Genomic DNA, 20,215 nt, shown 5'->3' on the forward strand with positions numbered 1-20,215 from the left:
TTTTAAATTCAACAAACTCGCTGCTCACATGGATTTTAAAATTTGTAGACTAATGAATTCCTGTCCACCTAGAAGGCCAAAGGCCCAAAACTGTGAATCACTAATATAGCAAGAAGAACCACACTGTCATGAATTAACCAAATATCGTGAGATTCCCCTATATCAGAGTTTACACCCAGATGGTCCCTAAATTGCACACTTTAGGAACAAGAAGAAATCTGGAATCCACTTCAAATAACTAAGCATTAAGAAAAGAAAACAGGCCGGGCTCAGTGGCTCAGCCTGTAATCCCAGCACTTTGGGAGGCCAAGGTAGGTGGATTGCCTGAGCCCGTGGGTTCGAGACCCGCCTGGGCAACTTGGTGAGACCTCATCTCTACAATAAATCAAAAAATTAGCCAGGCATGGTAGCACATGCCTATAGTTCCAGCTACATGGAAGGTTGAGGTGGAAGAATCGCCAGAGACCAGCAGGTCAAGGCTGCTACTGCATTCCAGTCTGGGCAACAGAGTGAGACTCCAACTCAAAAAAAAAAGGAAAGGAAAAGAAAATATATGGCTCACTTTCTGTTACTTTCTAAGAACAGCAATTCAAACTTATTCTATATAACCAATTTGGAACATTGGCCTAGTATATAAAAAGCACAAGCTTCAAGCAAGGATCTACAACTAATGTAAAATTTGAAAGGTAATCTTAGTAGAAAAAGGCAAATTGAAAGACACACATAGGGAGGATTCAAAGATACAAAATGCTCTGTTTCTTGAGTGGAAGGTACATGCATTTTCATTCATTCTTTAAACTGTATACATACAGTATTATATAATTTGTGAAATAGTTTTCATAAATTTCTTTACAGAATATAAATCCCAAATCGCTTCCAATCACTAAGTTTTAATCACTCAATACTTGAGGGCCTACTATATGTCAGGCACTCTGCTAGCTACTGAAATATACAGGTACAAGTAAGACATAATTTCTAACCTCATGGGGCTCTATATTTCTTACCTATATAATTGGAATAACACTTCTTACTTCATTAGGTAGTGGGCAAAAGTTTTATTGTAATGAGCACTCATTAGACTCAAATCTAGTTTAAAGAAAATCATTATTACAGCAATCTTGAGAAAAAGAGACAGGGCACATTCAATTCTCAAAGCTACACCTAACTTTTTAAAATCAGCTTAAATAGTACAGGAGATGAGATTTCACACAACTATCCCATACTACATTTTTTTCTAACAAGCATGTTGAGTATTCAGAATCAGGAAAATTCATAAAAATGCTTTTAATATTCCTTGTCTTTTGAGTATCAATTTGTGCCAACTATACCAAGAATCAAGGTCCACACCTTATAACTCCATAAAATGGATTCACTTTCACTAGACAATTAAGAGAAGAAAAATAAAGAAAAACTGAATAGTGCTGACTAATCAAAATCCCTTGCATAGTTCTCTGATTTTCTGTACAAATCTGATTTCTCTTCCCCTACACTAACATTACCTGAGTTTTCTATCTACTGCATGTCCAACCTGGGCAAGCTAACCTCTTTAAGTCTCAGTTTCCTCAAACCTAAGATCCATTAAGAGAGTTATTCAAGGTTTACAAAAGAAAGATGAAGAAGAGTGGGTCAGGTGCAGTGGCTCACACCTGTAATCCCAGCACTATGGGAGGCTGAGGCAAGAGGATTGCTGGAGTTTGAGACCAGCCAGGGCAACAGAGTGAGAACTTATCTTTTTTTTTTTTTTGGAGTAGAAATCTTGCTCTGTCACCCAGGCTGGAGAGCAGTGGCATGCTCATGGCCAGCGCAGCCTTGACCTGCTAGGCTCAGGCTATCCTTCCACTTCAGCCTTCCAAGTAGCTGGAACTACAGGTGAATACCACCACGCCTGGCTTTTTTTTTTTTTTTTTAACTGTAGAGATGAAGTCTCGCCAAGTTGCAAGGGAGGGAGGGAAACGTGACTAGGATATAAGGACTCAATCAAAGTCATCTATTTTATTACCATCCTTCAAGCTTGCTGTTATTCACTATCCTTATTAATACAATAAATAAATAAATAATATCTCTAAGGATATTTTAGGCCAAGCGCAGTGGTTCATGCCTGTAATCCCAGCATTTTGGGAGGCAGAGGTGAGAGGACAGCCTGACAACATGGAGAGATCTCAACAAAAAATTAGTTGGGCATGGTGGCGCATACCCATAGTTCCAGCTACTTAGAAGGCTAAGGTAGAAGGATCACCTGATTCACACAGGTTGAGGCTGCAGTGGCCATGAGCAGCATGCCACTGCACTCCAGCCTGGGCAACAAAGTAAGACTTTGACTCAAAAAAAAGAGGATATTTTAATGTAGAATAAAACTTGCCTGTCAAAAGACCTCCTCTCCCCCATACCACTTCTCATGAGACAGCACAATTTGTTTTAAACTTGTTTTATTTTTTTAAATATCTAATAATATTGAGTATTCACTGTCAACAGATATTTAGGCATAGTTCTTGGACCACAGTTGCAGTCCTATAAAATGAAAGCTAAAATTCAGAAAAATAAATATGGCTTGCAATATCTTAAGTCAACAAAGACACAGTTTTCTACACAATATTGTTAACAGAAATGTAGATACTTATTTGGGAGAGATTTTAAGCAGAAAAAAAAATTTAAGGCTGCTGCTTAGCACCCAAGTAGCTGAAAACCTCAGCAATCAAAGCACCTCTTAGCATTACTTTCACAGAGTTCCCACCACAGTTTCTCAACCTGACTATCCTCTTCTTTTTAAAAAAGAGGCTATCCAAGGGCAGACACAGTGGCTCATGCCTATAATTCCAGCACTTTGGGAGGATAAGGTGAGAGGATTGCCTGAGCCCATGAGTCCGAGATCAGCCTGGTCAACTTGGCAAGACCTCATCTCTATACCAAATCAAAAAGAGTAGCCGGGCATCGTAGTGTGTGCCTGTAGTTCCAGTTACTTGGAAGGCTGAGGCAGAAGGATCACCTGAGCTCAGCAGGTCAAGGCTGCGGTGGCCGTGAGCGTACCACTGCACTCCAACCTGGGTGACAGAGTGAAACTCCAATTAAAAAAAAAAAAAAGTGGCTATCCTGAGGGGCTAAGGAAGGAATGAACACAGGAGGAAACTGCCACTCTTCCAGTGATAAGCGTCTGCCCAACAAGAGTGTCCACAGCAGGCTCAGAGATGACAGCTGTAATGAGACATTTGTGTTTGAAATGCACTCCAGAGTTTCTGCATGGCCATACCATTTGATCATGGGACTTTGCAGGCTGATCTCTCTTGCAAGAGCACCCTCTTTCGAGGCCTTTGGTCACACAGGCTGAATTCAGCCTTGGGAGCTTTTACAACTTGAAGTAACTGCCTTGGTTTTCTGGGATCCCTATGTAAAGGTGAGTTCTTAAACAAATATGCCAACTAGAGTACACAAAATGGAATGTGGCGATAAAAGAAGCATTAAAAAATTAAGAACAAAGTGGATCAAAGGTCTACTAAAAATGATCCAAGTTTTTAAGGCATTAAGAATCATATCCTAAATGATAAGTATTATACCCAAAGATGTTTACTGGCATAATTTACAACAAGAGAAACTCAGAAACAATCTAAAGATTCAATTATAAGTAAACATAGCACATAAACATGACATAATAATTCATACCAGCTAAAATGCTTTTTACAAAACAACATTAAAGATTTTAGGAAACACAATAATTAATTGGGGAGAGTAAGAAAAACATATAGTTGAGAGTTCAGAAAAAAGTTTGTATATTTTATTTATACATATACACACACATACAAAAGAAAACTATAAGGAAATAAGACAGCAAAACATTAATAGAAGTTATTATTGAGAGATGATTTTCTCTTGTTTATAATTTTCTAAAAAGTTTTAAATTTTATACATACTCAAGAACTAATCAGAAAAGAGGCTATTAAAATTTTAAAGATGAATGGAAACACCCACACCAGGATGATCTGTCAATATGTATTAAATAACCTAAGAAAAATTTTAGTATATGTAGTTTTATTTATAATGAGAACACAACATACCACAATATAAGAAAAACTATAAGAACGAAACTCCCACAGAAGTTTATGAAACAAAATGTACACTAAATCCTCCAATTAAAGACCCATAAAGTAGTTTCAGTGCTTTCTAACCCACCTTCTCCCAGCAGGGAATTAATCCCTCTAGAGGGATGCAAAAAACTTCAAAGAGAAGATTATGCCCAGACACTAGTACTGTATGGCAGAATAAGGTTTATATCTAAGTTTGCTGATACTTTGGCACACATCAGAGATGCAGATTCAAGGAACAAAGACTAATCTCAAGGTAGATTCTTTGTAATCATCTAAAATGGTAAAATAACATCAAGAAAAAGCAAACATAAATTTTATTAAAAAATAAAACAAATAGGAAGGTTGTAGAAACAGACAAAAGATACCTAAAATCAAATATTAAGCGACAGTTTATTCACTGTAACAAGTTACTAGAGAATCTTATGAATTTCCAAAGTAAAGTGGTACCATGAGTTTGGTCTGTGTACCCAAATTTTATTTGCACAAGCTCTGGAAAGTGTTCCATTCAGAGTGAGGGATCTTAATGCAATTTCTAAGTAGAACTGACAGATCACATGTTTCTTCCACAGATGTCATGAGACACTCTTCAGAATACAGAACATATGAGGGATAGAGCATAATACGTATCTTCACTAGAACAGACATTAAAAGTAGCCAATGGAAAAGAGAACCGTCCTTAAAGTTTAGTAATATTTCTTACTAGCCTTTCTCATCTCTGTTATCTTTTTACTGATAGGTAATTGTTTTAGGTATGATTTGAAATATCTGATCACTTCATAAAATGTTTTAAGTAGAGGCATAGCATATATTAATAAGTCAGCTTGATTTAGTTTTCAAATTTTTAAAAATAAAATCAAATTTGGAGCTTAGTTTTCTGGACACTGATAATCTAATAGAAAACTAAAATCTTGGTAGATTAAAGATTTAAATGTGAAAGGCAAAACTACATATCTCTTGGAAAAAATACTAGAAAATATCTTTATATCTATAGAGTAGAAAAATGTTGATAAATTATACAATTTTAAAATCAAGATGTATTCCAAGGCAAAAGGATTGTTTGGGGCCAGGAGTTCAAGACTAGCCTGGGCAACACAGTAAGACCCATCTCCACAAAATAAAAAATAAAAAAATTAGCTAGGTATGGTGGTACATGCCTGTAGTCCTAACTATTCGGAGGCTGAGGTGGAAGGATCACTTGAGCCCAGGAATTCAAGGCTGCAATGAACTAGGACTGCACCCCTGTACTCCAGCCTGGGCAACATAGCAAGCAAGACCTTGTCTCAAAAAAATAACAAGCCAGGCGCAGTGGCTCAAGTCTGTAATCCCAGCACTTTGGGAGTATGAGGCGAGAGGACTGCCTGAGCTCACAAGTTCGAGACCAGCCTGGGCAACTTGGTGAGACCTCGGGTCTACAATAAATCACAAAAACTAGCCGGGCATGGTGGTGTGTGTCTGTAGTTCCAGCTACTTGGAAGGCTGAGGCAGAAGGATCACTGGAGCCCAGCACATAAACACTGGGGTGGCCATGAGCGTGCCACTGCACTCCAGCCAGGGTGACGGAGTGAGACTCCAACTCGAAAAAATAAAATAAGCCGGGCTCGGTGGTTCAGCCTGTAATCCCGCGCCTTTGGGAGGCTGAGGTGAGTGGACTGCCTGAGCCCGCGGGTTCGAGACCCACCTGGGCAGCGAGACCTCATCTCTACAATAAATCAAAAAATCAGCCGGGCATGGTAGCGCATGCCTGTAATTCCGGCTACTTGGAAGGCTGAGGCGGAAGGATCACCGGAGCCCAGCAGGTCGAGGCTGCGGTGGCCAGGAGCAGTCACTGCACTCCAGTCTGGGCGACATAGTGATACTCCAACTCAAAAAAAAAAGAAAAAAGAAAATAAAATAACCAATAAGTTTTTATCCAAGATTCCGTAGAGTAAAAGACAAACCATAAGAGTATAAAAAAAATTTGCAACACATATAAACAGATAATATCCATAATACATAAATAATGTTTATAAACCAATGAGGAAAAGGTAAAAAACTCAATTTACAACATGAACAAGAGATTTGAACAAGCATTTTATAAAAGAAGATATTCAAGAGGCTGATAAGCCTGTAGTCCCAGCTACTTGGAAGGCTGATGGGAAGTTCACTTGAGCCCAGGAGCGCAAGGCTGCAGTGAGCTATTACTGCACCACTACACTCTAGCTTGGGCAAAAGAATGAGACCTTGTCTCTAAAAAAAAAAAAGGGGGGGGGGAGGCCAATAAGCATATGAAAAGGTGCTCAATGTCATTAGTAATCAGCAAAATGCAAATAAAAACAAGGAGATATTACTACACAACCATTAGGTTGGCAAAAACCAAATCTAACTGTACCAAAGGCTGATGAAGTTATAGAGCAATAAGAACTACCAAACACTGCAGGTGAAAGTGTAGACTAGTACAATTCATTTTTTTAGAGTTTGGCATGATTTAGTAATCAAGTATGTTATATATCCTATGGAAATGTACCCTTACATGTACCAGGATACATGTAGAAGAAAGATCACAGCAACATCGCTTGTGATAGCCAAAAACTGCAAACACCTTCAAATGTTGTCAACAGTAAGTAGTATGGATGACTCAATTCTGATAGAATTCTATAGAGTATTACACAGATGAAAATGAATGACTGGAGTTACATAAAACATGGACGACTCTTACAAACATAATCTAGCAAAAAATCTAAAGCAGCAAAACTATTCTATTACTATAAAATTCATAAACCAGCACAATTAAAGTATATTTTTCAAGGAAGTATACTTATGTAGTAAACTATGAAAAAAATAAAGAAATTACTATCATAAAAGCCAGGATAGTAGTTACTTCTGAAGAAAAGGAGGGAGGGGCCTCTGGGGTGCTGGTCAAACCCATCTCTAACATTTACAGGACCTAGGCAAGGGTAGAAATAGAGACCCACAAACCATATGCCTAAATAGGTAAATATTGAAAGGTTATAAAGCTAGTTTAAAAACTATTAAATACAATTTGTTCTATCCTCCTCTCATGTCAAATATACCTTTATAACCACCTTGAAGGTCAGATTTATACTGAAAACTTTTTGATTCTTTAGAATTCTGTGCAGAAAAGTAGTGGCACAAGGAAAACAGGCTGCTGCCTCACTGCCCGTTTGCCCCTTCTCCATCTGGCACCACAAGGGACCTCACACATGAACACACAGCTACCCCCACTCCCAAGTTCAAGCTTTAGCCCATATAGTACTCCCCACCAACAGATACCCTTAAGCCACCCCTCTGGCCTACAGGCATATATACCAGCAGCACAGCCCACCCTCAGGAGAACAGACCCAAAGAAAAGACTCATACAGGCTCTAGTAACAAGCTCAGAGCAACTTGGGAAAGAAATTGAGATCCTGGGTACTCAAAGCATAGTCCTGAATGGAAGGATTCAGGCTCCACTGAGCATGCCCTGTGGGCCACAGAGACTCCTTGCCCTATGGAAAGGAGTACTGTCAAAGGAGGGTCAACACAGGGCCCTCTATAGCACTGGACCAGAACAGGGGTCCCTCTCACCAGGACCAGTATTTCCATAGAACCATTGGTAACATGGCTATTCCATAATTATTTGTTAAGCTACATATGTAAGTTTTATGTACTTTTTCACAAATAATAGAACAGATAGGTACTTGCTGATATGATGCACTAAAAAGGACACACATCACTTCTGCCAAAAATCTATAACTTGAATCTACTCATGAAGATACAATCAGACCGATACAAATCCAAGAACTTTCTACAAAACAGCAGACCCAAATTCTTTTTTTTTTTTGAGTTGGAGTTTCACTCTGTCGCCCAGACTGGAGTGCAGTGGTCGCTCCCGGCCACCGCAGCTTCGACCCGCTGGGCTCCGGCGATCCTTCTGCCTCACCCTTCCCAGTAGCCAGAATTACAGGCATGTGCTACCACGCCCGGCTGATTTTTTATTTATTGTAGAGATGAGGTCTCGCTGCCCAGGCGGGTCTCGAACCCGCGGGCTCAGGCAATCCACTCACCTCAGCCTCCCAAAAGCACGGGATTACAGGCTGAGCCACCGAGCCCAGCTAGACCCAAATTCTTAAAAAAACAAGTCACAAAGGCAAAGAAAGACTGTAAAGTTATTCCAGGCTAAAAGAAACAAAAGACATGAAAACAAAATGAATTACATGATGCTGGATTAGATTCTGGATCATAGGGGAAAATGCTATAAAGTGAAACAATTGATTACTTTTTTTTTTTTTTTTTTTGAGTTGGGGTCTCATTCTGTCACCCAGGCTGGAGTGCAGTGGCAGCCACAATCAAGGCTCACCAAAGCTTCAAACTCCCATGCTCAAGTAATGTTCCCACCTCAACCTCCTGAGAAGCTGGGACTACAGTCAAGCACCATCATGCCCAGCTAATTTTTTGATTTTTTATAGAGATGAGGTCTCACTATATTGCCCAGGCTGGTCTCAATCTCCTGGGCTCAAGTAGTCCTCTCGCCTCAGCCTCCCAAAGTGCTGGGATTACAGGTATGCCTAGCCAATTGATTAAACTTAAATATGGACAACTGACATTATATCGATATTAAGTTTTCTGATTTCAATAATTGTACTAGGGTTATATAAGAAAATGTCCTTATTCTTAGAAGATACAGCCAGAAGTATTTAGGAATAAAAGGTCATATGCCTATAATTTACTCTTAAATGACTCAGCAAAAATTTTGTGTGTGTGCATGTATGTGAGTGTAGTGATAAAGCAAAATAGTAACAATTGGTGAAGCTAAGGAAAGGGCATATACACTGAACTGTTTTTGCAACTTTTCTTTTAAAATATTTTCAAAATAAGAAGTTAAAAAGTAAACTAAATGGTTAAACAAAAAAGGAGTTGTGATCAAGCCCAGTGTCTCACATCTGTAATCCTAGCGCTTTGGGAGGCTGAGACAAGATTGCTTGAGCCCAAGAGTTTGAGAGCAGCCAAGACAATATAATGAGACCTGGCCACTACAAAAAAAAAAGTCAAAAATTTAGCATACAGGTGGTATGCGCCTGTAGTCCCAGCTACCAGAGAGGCTGAGGCAGAAGGATGCCTGAGTCCAAGAGATCAAGACTTCAGTGAACCAAGATCACACCAAAGCACTCCAGCCTAGACGACAGAGTAAGACCCCAACACACACAAAAAAGTTGTTTATGGGGAGAATAATTAGGTGGCTGAGATAAGGAAAGAAATCAGATGGCTGGAATAAGGTTCATTTTATTCATTCTTTTATCACATTTGTACTTTTTCAGATTTTGTTCGTATTTTAAAATTTAATTTTAACTTTGGGGGAAAAAATCCAAAAGTATTGAAAGAGGGATACATGAGCAACCGTAAAAACAAGAAAATTTTTTGTCCTAAATTTATTTAGGAGCAGTGGCTCACGCCTGTAATCCCAGCACTTTGAGAGGATCACTTGAGGCCAGCAGTTTGAAACCAGCCTTAGCAACATAGCAAGACCCCATACTATAAAATTGTAAAAATTAGCTGGACATGGTTGTATGCACCTGAGGCTAAGGCAGAAGGATTGCTTGAACTCAGGAATTCAAGATTACAATGAGCTTTGATTTTGCTACTGTACTCCAGCCCAGATGACTGAGCAAGATCTTGTCCTGAAAAAATTATTTTTAAAATTTTATCTGTCAAATCACAGCTGTCATCCCATGGTTACTCTAAAGTCAGCCTGTCAAGGTGTTGCTGCATGTACATACCTGGTAACAGATAATTCCCTTCAAAACCTAGTGGTGTCTATGCATAGTAAGAGGCATAACTTAACATGGACATTAACTTTCTATTTCTAGAGACATAGAAATACAGAATCTCTCTTATATTATTTTGCATCCTATAACGTAATTCTACCATTAAGTCACAAAATAAAGTAAAGCCTTCCTCATTAGCAAGGTTATAATATTTCACATTAAATAGTTCAACTTCAGGCATCTGTGAAAGATACAAACCAAGACCCAATGATTACTACGAATAAAGTCATACTTCAACCACAAATTTGTAATATGCTTCACAGTGTTCATTTGATAATTCAGAAGGTGGAACACAGTTATTCACATTTGCCACAGGGAAAATTCATTCATTTTAACAACTATTGATGACATATATGAAGCCCTACAGGTGACATGAAGAGATGCGTACAACATGGTCACTATCCTCAAAAAGGCAATTTAGCAGAGTGAAGAGGACTTGAAACAAAAACCTTGAATATCCCCGACATAGCTATATGACTTTGGTAAGTTATTTCACCTCCCTGAGATTCTGTTTCCTCGTGGGCTTAAGGGGGAGGATACCATTCAACTATACACACACACACACACACACACACTTTTTTTTTTTGAGTTGGAGTCTCACTCTGTCACCCATGCCAGAGTGCAGTGGCATGCTCATGGCCACCACAGCCTTGATCTGCTGTGCTCAGGTGATCCTGCCGCCTCAGCCTTCCAAATAGCTGAAACTATAGGTGTGTGCCACCACACCCAGCTAATTTTTTGATTTATTGTAAAGACGAGGTCTCAACAAGTTGCCCAGGCTGGTCTCGAACCCATGAGCTCAGGCAATCCTCTCACCTTGGCCTCTCAAAGTGCTGGGATTATAAGTGTGAGACATTTGACAGATTCAACTATCTTTAAAGGTTGTATTGTGAGGATTGACACCATAAATGTCAAGCACGTAGCATAACAGAACAACAGGCACTCAATAAAATGTGGCTGTTTTTATGAATACTGCAATTGCATCAAAATAATGAAAAAGACAGAAAATATGCCCAAGGTTGTAAAGTCAATTAAGAGTACAACTACCATCAGAATCCTGATTACGCCAAATTTCTAATCCAAGTATGTCCACTCTCCCTAAACATCAAATAATATATGTAGGTGTTTGTATATGTATGCACCAACAGTCCCTAACATGCCCTTAGGCAAAATGCATCCCTTTTATAGGCACCAAGAAAAAGAACACTAGATCATAAGATTATTTTTCTCACTAAGCAAGAAAGATTCTGGGTTAAGAAATGATATATACCACTTGTACAGGACAGCCTAATCTTATCAAAAGACCCATATTAGTCTAAAAGCTAAAGCCAGAGGTGGTGTTTCCTTCAACTAATTTCCAACCTTCTTTTACCAGGAGATATAAAATTTATTAAATTAATTCCTTTTCAATTATCCCCTTCCAGTTTAATGGCAGAGAATCCCCTTTATATTATTTTATATCCCATAACCTAATTCTACCATTAGAGTAGTAGAATAGAGGTAAAGCCTTCCTCATTAGCAAGGTTATAATATTTCACACTAAATAGTTCAATTCCAGGCATCTGTGAAAGATACAAACCAAGACCCAATGATTACAATGAATAAAGCCATACTTCAAGTCTATTATGCTTGAACTCTGAATTCAAATTATTCACTGTGCTTTTATTCTCCATTCTTCCTAGGATGATATGGGCACAAATAAAAGAGAAAGGCATTTAAACATACTAAAAGCTAGTTAAGAATTTACTCATATTATTCACATATTATCCCATGTGCATGGCTATCTCATACAATAAGCAAATAAACGATATCATAATTGAACATGCAAAGTACCTGAAAGAGTGCCACCTGTCCTAGGATAGGCCACTTCAACATATACTTCAAACGTGGTCTCTGGATTTTGCCTACAAAAGAAACAGATCATGATTACTGACAAGGATTGAGGCAGCATAGTGTAAAACATATTGGCTGTGGTTTAAGGTAGATCTTAACTAAATTATTAGCTCTACAACTTAATAGCTGAGGAACTTTGGACAAGTTACTCAACTTCTCAGAGTCATGCTCTCCTAATCTACAAAATGAAAACATCTAATCAAAACAATTATTGTAAACTTAAACACACACACACACACACACACAAAATGCCTGGCACATAATAGGCTAGCCATTACTATGATTTTACAGATGTCCTGTTTCCAATTTCCACAGCTGGACCTCCAAAGCCAGAGATAGAATTCTGATAAAACTCAGTCCAAGGAAACATCAGCACAAAGCAGCCCTCTCTCCCATATTCCAGGATAAAAGTCCACATGAAAAAATTAACTTGCTTATTTATAGGTCTTAAAGATTGAAACAAGAGAAGCAGTATCCTGTCTCAGTAGACAATTGTGAAGGCAGTATGCTATTCTAAATGTAGGACACTGTTCCCACATGCAGGCCTTCACCTGTATTGGCAATGGCAAGTATATGAATGTTCATTATTATATTATTTTACTTCATAAATACTTCATAATAATCTTCAAAAGATCAAAGAACTAATAGAATGTTATTGCTTGTTAATTCTAGATGACAAGAATATTGAGGTTATATTATCTTTGTATTTTCCCTTTAATTTCAAAACTATAATAAAATAGATGTCTAGATTGAATAAAAATCATTTAGCAGAAGAAAATGTTATACTTTCAAATGTCTATAACTTAATACTGTTTTAAACCTGAAAACAAAAGCTCAAGTAAGAAACTATGAGTTGCCTAATCATATCTGAGGATTAATTTAAATCAAATACTTTAAATCTGCTCAGTAGAGTCTACTTTTCAAAATAACTATCTCATTTTATTCTTAGCATAATTTTGTGAGGTAGGTATGTCAGGTATTACTCTCACCATACAAGGAAAAACCTGAGGCAAAGAGAGTCTAAGTGACTTGTCTAAGAAACATGGCCAGGATCAGAACTCATACCTCCTGGCCCTCAAATTCTGTGTTTCATTGATTCTAAGATGAACTTTCACGTTTTCATATCTCTTACAACTTACAGCATTTTACAATTCTAAATGGCAGCAATGTTTTTTTCTCAGTAGTACATAAAATAATGGTTTCTTTCTATAAATAATGGCATTATAGAGTCAATAAAAAATGGTAATACTCCTACTGCCTTAGAAGGGGAAAGAAAATGTGTTTCATGAATCAAGAATCTACTTATTTCTCTTGTGAAAGATCATTTCTTCACTAAAGAGAAACATGGGCTTTTGCTATAAATAGTGCCTATAGTGAAGAGTTAGTTGGCTACTCTAAAATTCAAGGTATTTAAATGTACCTTGTCCAACAAAGTTATTTTTAAATATCAGACACTAAATCAGAGTATCTTACTCAACAAAAATAAACTGAAGTTTCAAAAGGGCCTTAAAAATTTTTTATGATCTTTATTCCCTGCAAGAAGTTATAAAAATCCTACAAAGTTAGCATCCTTTGGCACCAAACATCTATGGAAAATACCATATGGAAATATCCATTTCATTCAAAAGATCTTAAGATAGAGCATCTGATGAAAAAAAGGAGTGTTCTAAGATCATCTTTCATGAATAGTAGGTAGTATTCATGTATTCAATCTGAAAAGCACCAAGAAAATTCCCTTTAAAGCCCCAAAATATCTTTCTTAAGCTATTTTGCAATTGACTGAATTTCACCTCAGAATTTCATTCCTCTGAATTAAGATAACAGTTTTTAAAGTGTGTTCCACAGGACCCTAGGACTCCATGGCAATTCTTCAGAGCTTCCATGTATTTTACTTAAATTTTCATTTTTAATTTTTTTTATGTATTTAAACATTGCAATAACATGAGCATGTAATGGTGTTATACACTGAATCCTAAAATACCAGAGTATCAACACATTACTCTGTGCCTCAAAGTGTTTTGTATAATCCTGCTATCTCTCTAAATGAAAAATATCCCAACATTGTCTGAATGCATCATTTCTGCTTCTTCTTCCTTTATCTCCTTAACAACATTCAACGAGGCTTCTGAACCCACAATACTGAAACATTTGTCAAGGCACCAGAGACCTCAACATTACTAAAATGTGCTAAAATGCTCGATTCTCGGTGATCCATTCTCAGTCTCTCAGAAACTTGACTTAGCTGATTGACTTGCCCTCCTCCTTGAAGTACTTTCTTCCCTTGCCTTCCAGGACATTGCTCTCTATTGGTCCTCCTACCTTACTGGCTACTCCTTTGTTAATTCCTTCTCTTGTTGGCTCTCCTACTTTCCCTGTCTACACTCATTATTTAGATGATTTCATTCAGTCTCTTGACTTTAATTACCATGCATATGCTGACAACTCCCGAAGTCATGTCTCCAACCTGACTTCTTCTCTGACTCCAGAATCCTCTATCCAACTGCCTACTCAACATCCCCATTTGGACATCTAAGAAGCATCTCTAATTTAGCATATCATACTTTTCTTCTTGAAACCTCCATCTCCTGAACTCCACCGGTTATTCAGACCAACAAACTTAATATAATCCCCAACACCTCTCTTAGTTTCATATGCATGATCAACCAATCAGCAAATTCTACTGATTCTGCAATCCAAATATATCCAAAATTTCAATGCTTCTCAGCATCCCCAATACTACAGTCCTTGATAGATCACCATCATCTCACTTCAATTACTGCAGTACTCTTCTGACTGGTCTTCCTGTTTCCTCTCTTACCCCACTTCAGTCAGATCTCAACAGAGTGGCCAGTACTCCTTTTATTCTAAAGTTTAGGCTACACCAGTCATCTGCTCACAGCCTCCCCAAAACTTCCCAGATCACTCAAAATCAAGTCAAAGTTCTAGTTCTGGAGATGGATGGTGGTGATAGTTGCCCAACAATATAAATGTACTTAAGTTAATGAACTGTACACTTACAAATAGTTAAGATGAGAAATGTTATGTTATGTGTATACCACAATTTTTTTAAATGGAGGGGAGGTAGTCCTTATAAGGGTTTATAAAGTCCTACATGATCTGGTTTCTGCCTAACTTCATTTCATACCTTGCCCACTTAACTCCAGCCACATTGACCTTTCAGTTCCTCAAACACATCAGACAAATTTCTATCTTATAGCTCTTTACATTGATCTTCACAGAGGTGGCCCTTTCTGTCATTCAAAACTAGCTTGGCCTTCTCAGAAAAGCCTTCCTTAAGACACTCTCTCACGTAATTTTAAGTCTCCACATTATACCTGTCACAATTTTGGTTTACGGTCAGTCTCCCTTCTCTAAATGTGAGCTGCTAGAGAGTAGGGCTCTTGTCTATCATGCCAAGTGGTGTTTCTCTGGTACCTGAACAGTGGCTGGTACATAGCCAGTGTAACAAAAATACTGGGCAGAAGGAACAAATGAAGTACAGACTAGTCTTCCTAGTGTTGTGACAAGTAATATACATACCAACAAATATACCTAAGTTATTTTAAAGGCCAGTAAAGCCAATGCACATAGAAGCATTTTCTATCTCTCTGCAAATTGAAAACTTAAAATGTACTTCCTCTAAATGCAAATGGTCAACCAACCTTTACTTAATGTTTTCATTAAGCCTGTAAACAATTAAGACTCTAGCAATTTTCAGAGGCTCTCTGGGACTACCTTGAGACTACTTATTCCTCCATTGCTTTTCAAGATGCTCAATATTTTTAACTACTTAGCTAAAAGAACTGAAAATCCTATTTCTGTCCTATTAGCACTCACTGTTAATTTGGTACACATAATGATACTGAGAATGTCACATTCAGAGCCAATTTTCCAATATGGACCAAAGTTTTCCCAGAACACTTTATGATTTATCTTAACATATTACCATGGAAATGTCCTGGTTCTGCCACAATATCCCTTTTTGTTTTTTTTTGGAGTCGGAATCTCACTGTCACCCAGGCTGGAATGCAGTGGCTCGCTGCTCAGAGCCACCACAGCCTCGACTTGCTGGGCCCAGGTGATCCTTCCACCTCAGCCTTCCAAGTAGCAGGAACTGCAGGCATGTGTCACCACGCCCAGATAATTTTTCTTGATTTATTGTAGAGATGAGGTCTCACCAAATTGCCTAGGCTGGTCTCAGGCAATCATCTCACCTTGGCCTCCCAAAGTGCTGGGATTACAGGCATGAACCACCACACCTGGCCGATATTCCATTATTAACTGCCTTATTCTCCTACATATTCCATGATCTGGAACCCTGTCAAGCACTTTTTTTTTTGCCTCCTCCCCCCACCTTCTGCAGCCTTGCACCCTAAGATCCAGTCATACAGATCTAATGGTAATTTTCTAAACAAACCATGCATGCTCAAATTCTCTGACAAAAACACTATTGCCGTACAACTACCAACACTTACTAGGGATTCCTATGCATTTGGCATAATCCTAAGCACTTTGCAATGCATTACATCCGTCTTCAATAACCCCATAGGTAATATTACTCCCAGTTAGAGATAAGGACACTAAAGTTCACAAAAAGGATAAATTGGCCAAAGATAAAGAGATCAAGCTGTAGAAACAGCGCAGAACGAACTCTAAAGGCACTAGCCACTTTACTGTTCTATATTATTCAGCTGCTCTTCTGCAAGGAATAGTCTTTACAGCCTTTTTCACTTGACAAACTCATTTATCAAACCTCAGCTCAGATATTTCCTCCTCTCTGGGAAGCCTACTCCAACCCACAGCCCAGAATGGATTAAGTGCTCCTCCTCTATGCTTCCAGGGTACGCATCACATTTTCCAGGCTCTCACCACATTCAATCCCGGTACAATTACAATTGCCCAGAGTGCTTTAAAAAATCCTGATGCTTAGTCCTCAGACCAATGAAAGCAGAATTTCTAGACATCAGTATTTTTTAATTCCTCAAGTTACTACAAAGTGCAGCCAAGGTTGAATACAACTGTTGTCTCCCAGATTCAATAACTGTCTTCCCCACTAGACTGGCATCTCATTGAGGGCACCAACTGTGTCTTCTTATAACCCTAGTCATACTCTGCACTATAAATGTTTCATGAATGAGTTTTTCCCCAACATTTGACATGTTTCCAGCTCCTGCTATACACTTCTCTTTCTCTCACAAGAGATAATTTATAGAATACACACTCCTTACACCTGACTATTACTCTTTAAAGATGTTTTCCTTTGGAGTCAAGGGTATTAATAAGTCACACCTGCTGACAATAGCCTCAGTGCTTAAATACAGAAAAATGACAGACACAAACAGCTAAAATGTGTTTGAAAGAAGGGAGGTCTGTTAGTTCTTGCTTTTTTGGAGACTGAAGACCGAGAGTAAGCCAAGAGAGCATTTCTATTCAATACTTCTCTGCTGAACACAATCCTCAGTGATTCACTGGAAGGGCCATGCGCAGAGCTCAGGGCCATGTTCTCAAAATGATTAAGTACACTCAGCTTGAAGTCATGAAACAGACAAAGGCTTTGACAATATTCAGGCAGCAGAAAAGCTTAATGGCTTTTTTTCCCCCAAAGTATCATGTTATTGATTACTCTGCTGGATCATCAGCTTTCAATTAGGATCTACTTTTCTTCAATTATAATACACGAGATTAGGAGCAAAACGTAACACTAACTCTTCACAAAATGACTCTGCTGCATATGCATGCCACAATGCTAGGCCCTCATCCTTGTAAGAGTAATAGAGTTAGAGACCTGAAAGAAACACAGTATTTGGACCCCCTACTCATTTCACAGCATTCAAAACTTCAAACCAGCTTCAGTACAATGTTTACCTAGTTACAAGCATATATGTTGAGGGGGCTGAGGTATAATGTTTCAAAATTCATACAAATTGAACTATCTTAAAGTTGACAACATGGTCAGAAGAAACGGTATACACTTCAGAACATGCTAGCAAACATCACCTAATAAACATTGATTCCTCTTAAGCTAGACAAACAAGCAAAAAGGTTGTGTTAATATTCCCAACAAGTCTCCATTTGTTCCAATGGACTCTGAAATTAAAGCTGTTTTTCCAGGCTGAAAATGCTGTATCAAAGGGTGCTTTCTAACCCATAACAAGTTAACACCTCACCTCCACAGGAGAATGCAGTCATTGTTGAGATTTGTTAGAAAATGATTAACTTAGTTGTATAATTATACAAACAAGTCATTTGAAGATTACACAACTTTTCATTTCTATTAATGTTCTCAGGATCAGATTAATAAAGATACACAGACATTGCTATGAACGGAGTCACAAAATTTTACTTTCCATATATCCCTATGGAAAGATCCTTAAGTAACAACGTGCAAGCAAAGTGATTGGAAGAGGTTTAGCTGCATTCCAAGCAGAGAGACAAGAGACCAACCACCCTGCAGCAATGTGCAGTTTTTTTGTTTTGTTTTGTTTTCTTCTGACACCAGAGTTGACTTTTAATTTGTCCTAATGTCACTGAAGCAAAAACCATGATACAACATTCTTTTCTTTGCAACCCCCACCCAACGAAAAAACAAAGTTTGTAGGAAAAAATTGTTTGTACATAGGGTGAAATATAAATTCAAACTTACAGATAAGGGTTAGCTTTCTCACTCATTATCTCTTTAAAAAGTTTATATGACTATTCAGTCAAAACCAACAGCGTATTGCCCTTCAAATGTTATATAGATTTCCAAGTAGATCACAGGACTGTACACTTATTGTCTTGCAATGTCGTCAAAAGGCTCTGTCATTGAGCAGGTAACAGAATAAAAACCACAGAATCCTTTCTTTCAAACAGAAAAGGGAAAGACAGAATTGATAGAAGCTGTTCCAACTTTGTCTTCTTTCCTTGTAGCTTGTGGTTGCCACTACCACCTCTGCATTCTCTAAAACCTCCTAGCCTTCCAAAGCCTCCCTGGCCTCTGTCACCATATCCACTTCCTTGGCCTCCCCATATAGTTTTAATAAATTATCTTCAGCCAGGTTCAGTGACTCAGCCTGTAAACCCAGCACTCTGGGAGGTCAAGGCAAGTGGACTGCCTGAGCCCGCAGGTTCGAGACCAGCCCAGGCAACTTGGCAAGACCTCATCTCCTCAATAAATAGAAAATTAGCCAGGCCAAGTAAGCGTGGGCCTACAGTTCCAGCTACTTGGAAGGTTGAGGCAGAAGGATCACCTGAGCCCAGCAGGTTAATGCTGGGGTGGCTGTGAGTGTGTCACTGCACTCCAGCCTGGGCAACAGAGTGAGACTCCAACTCAAAATAAATAAATAAATAAATATCTTATTATGCCAAGATACAGTGTAAAATCTAGGCTCTTCAAACACAGTAATTGCATTTGCAAAGAAAGTATATTTTGTATTGTTGATAAGACCTTGGCTTTTAAAAACAATTCTCAGCTGGGCTCGGTGGCTCAGCCTATAATCCTGCACTTTGGGAGGCTGAGGTGAGTGGATTGCGTGAGGCCGGGGGTTCGAGACCCACCTGGGCCACTTGGCAAGACCTCATCTCTACAATAAATAAAAATAAAAATAAAAAATCAGCCGGGCATGGTGGCGCGTGCCTGTAATTCCGGCTACTCAGAAGGCTGAGGTGGAAGGATCGCCGGAGCCTAGTGGGTCAAGGCTGCAGTGGCCAGGAGCAGCCAGTACACTCCAGTCTGAGCGACAGAGTGAGACTCCAACTCAAAAAAAAAAACAAAAAAAAAAACAATTCTTCTCTAAAAGGAACCAGGGCTCCTTGCAGAAATAACTGATTGTAGGGCTGAGACAGAGAACATACTAGATGAACTTGGAACATCTTATTGTGCCAGAAAACAAAGAAGTGCTCAAAGAATGATGAGAGCATGTCAAAGGATACAGAAGCCAGCTTGAAAAATCTAGGGCAATTTGAGTATCAAAATCCATAATGGTATTACCCCAGATTCTAACCCATCAAATAAAATGGAAAACCATAAGTACATGTCAATATAAATAAATTGAAAGCTTAATGAGAAATGAGGTGTTTACAGTTTTAAAGTACTTCCCCACAAAACACTTACTAAATATGCAGAGGAGAGAAGAGTAACTTTTCAGTGAGAAGTTTGGCAAAAATTACTTTAAACAAGTCATCTAAGTGATCACCATTGGTAACAGAACTGCTAGAATGCAATGAGAAGAGCACAGCATTGCTTCTATGATATTCCTATCAGAGATGCTTCTCCTGAGGAAATATCAGACAAAATCACATGGAAGAAGCCGGGCTCGGTGGCTCAGCCTGTAATCCCAGCACTTCGGGAGGCTGAGGTGAGTGGATTGCCTGAGCCCGTGGGTTCGAGACCCGCCTGGGCAGCGAGACCCCATCTCTACAATAAATCAAAAAATCAGCTGGGCGTGGTAGCGCATGCCTGTAATT

General features: G+C 38.6%; 1 protein-coding gene across 1 annotated transcript in view; it reads right to left on the reverse strand.

The window, feature by feature from the left end:
* LOC103257447 (DENN domain-containing protein 1A) overlaps positions 1–11,801 on the reverse strand; it is a gene marked incomplete at its 3' end in the record, with an annotated part of 387,709 nt that extends 375,908 nt beyond the window's left edge. The window contains exon 1 of the mRNA XM_008055157.1: positions 11,711–11,801. Coding sequence (XP_008053348.1) covers positions 11,711–11,801 — 91 coding nt within the window. The remainder of the gene's footprint in view (positions 1–11,710) is intronic.
* Positions 11,802–20,215: the final 8,414 nt, after the last annotated feature.

Source organism: Carlito syrichta, unplaced genomic scaffold (assembly GCF_000164805.1).
Source record: "Carlito syrichta isolate Samal-C Ts95f unplaced genomic scaffold, Tarsius_syrichta-2.0.1 Scaffold301745, whole genome shotgun sequence".
NCBI classification, from domain to species: Eukaryota; Metazoa; Chordata; class Mammalia; order Primates; family Tarsiidae; genus Carlito; species Carlito syrichta.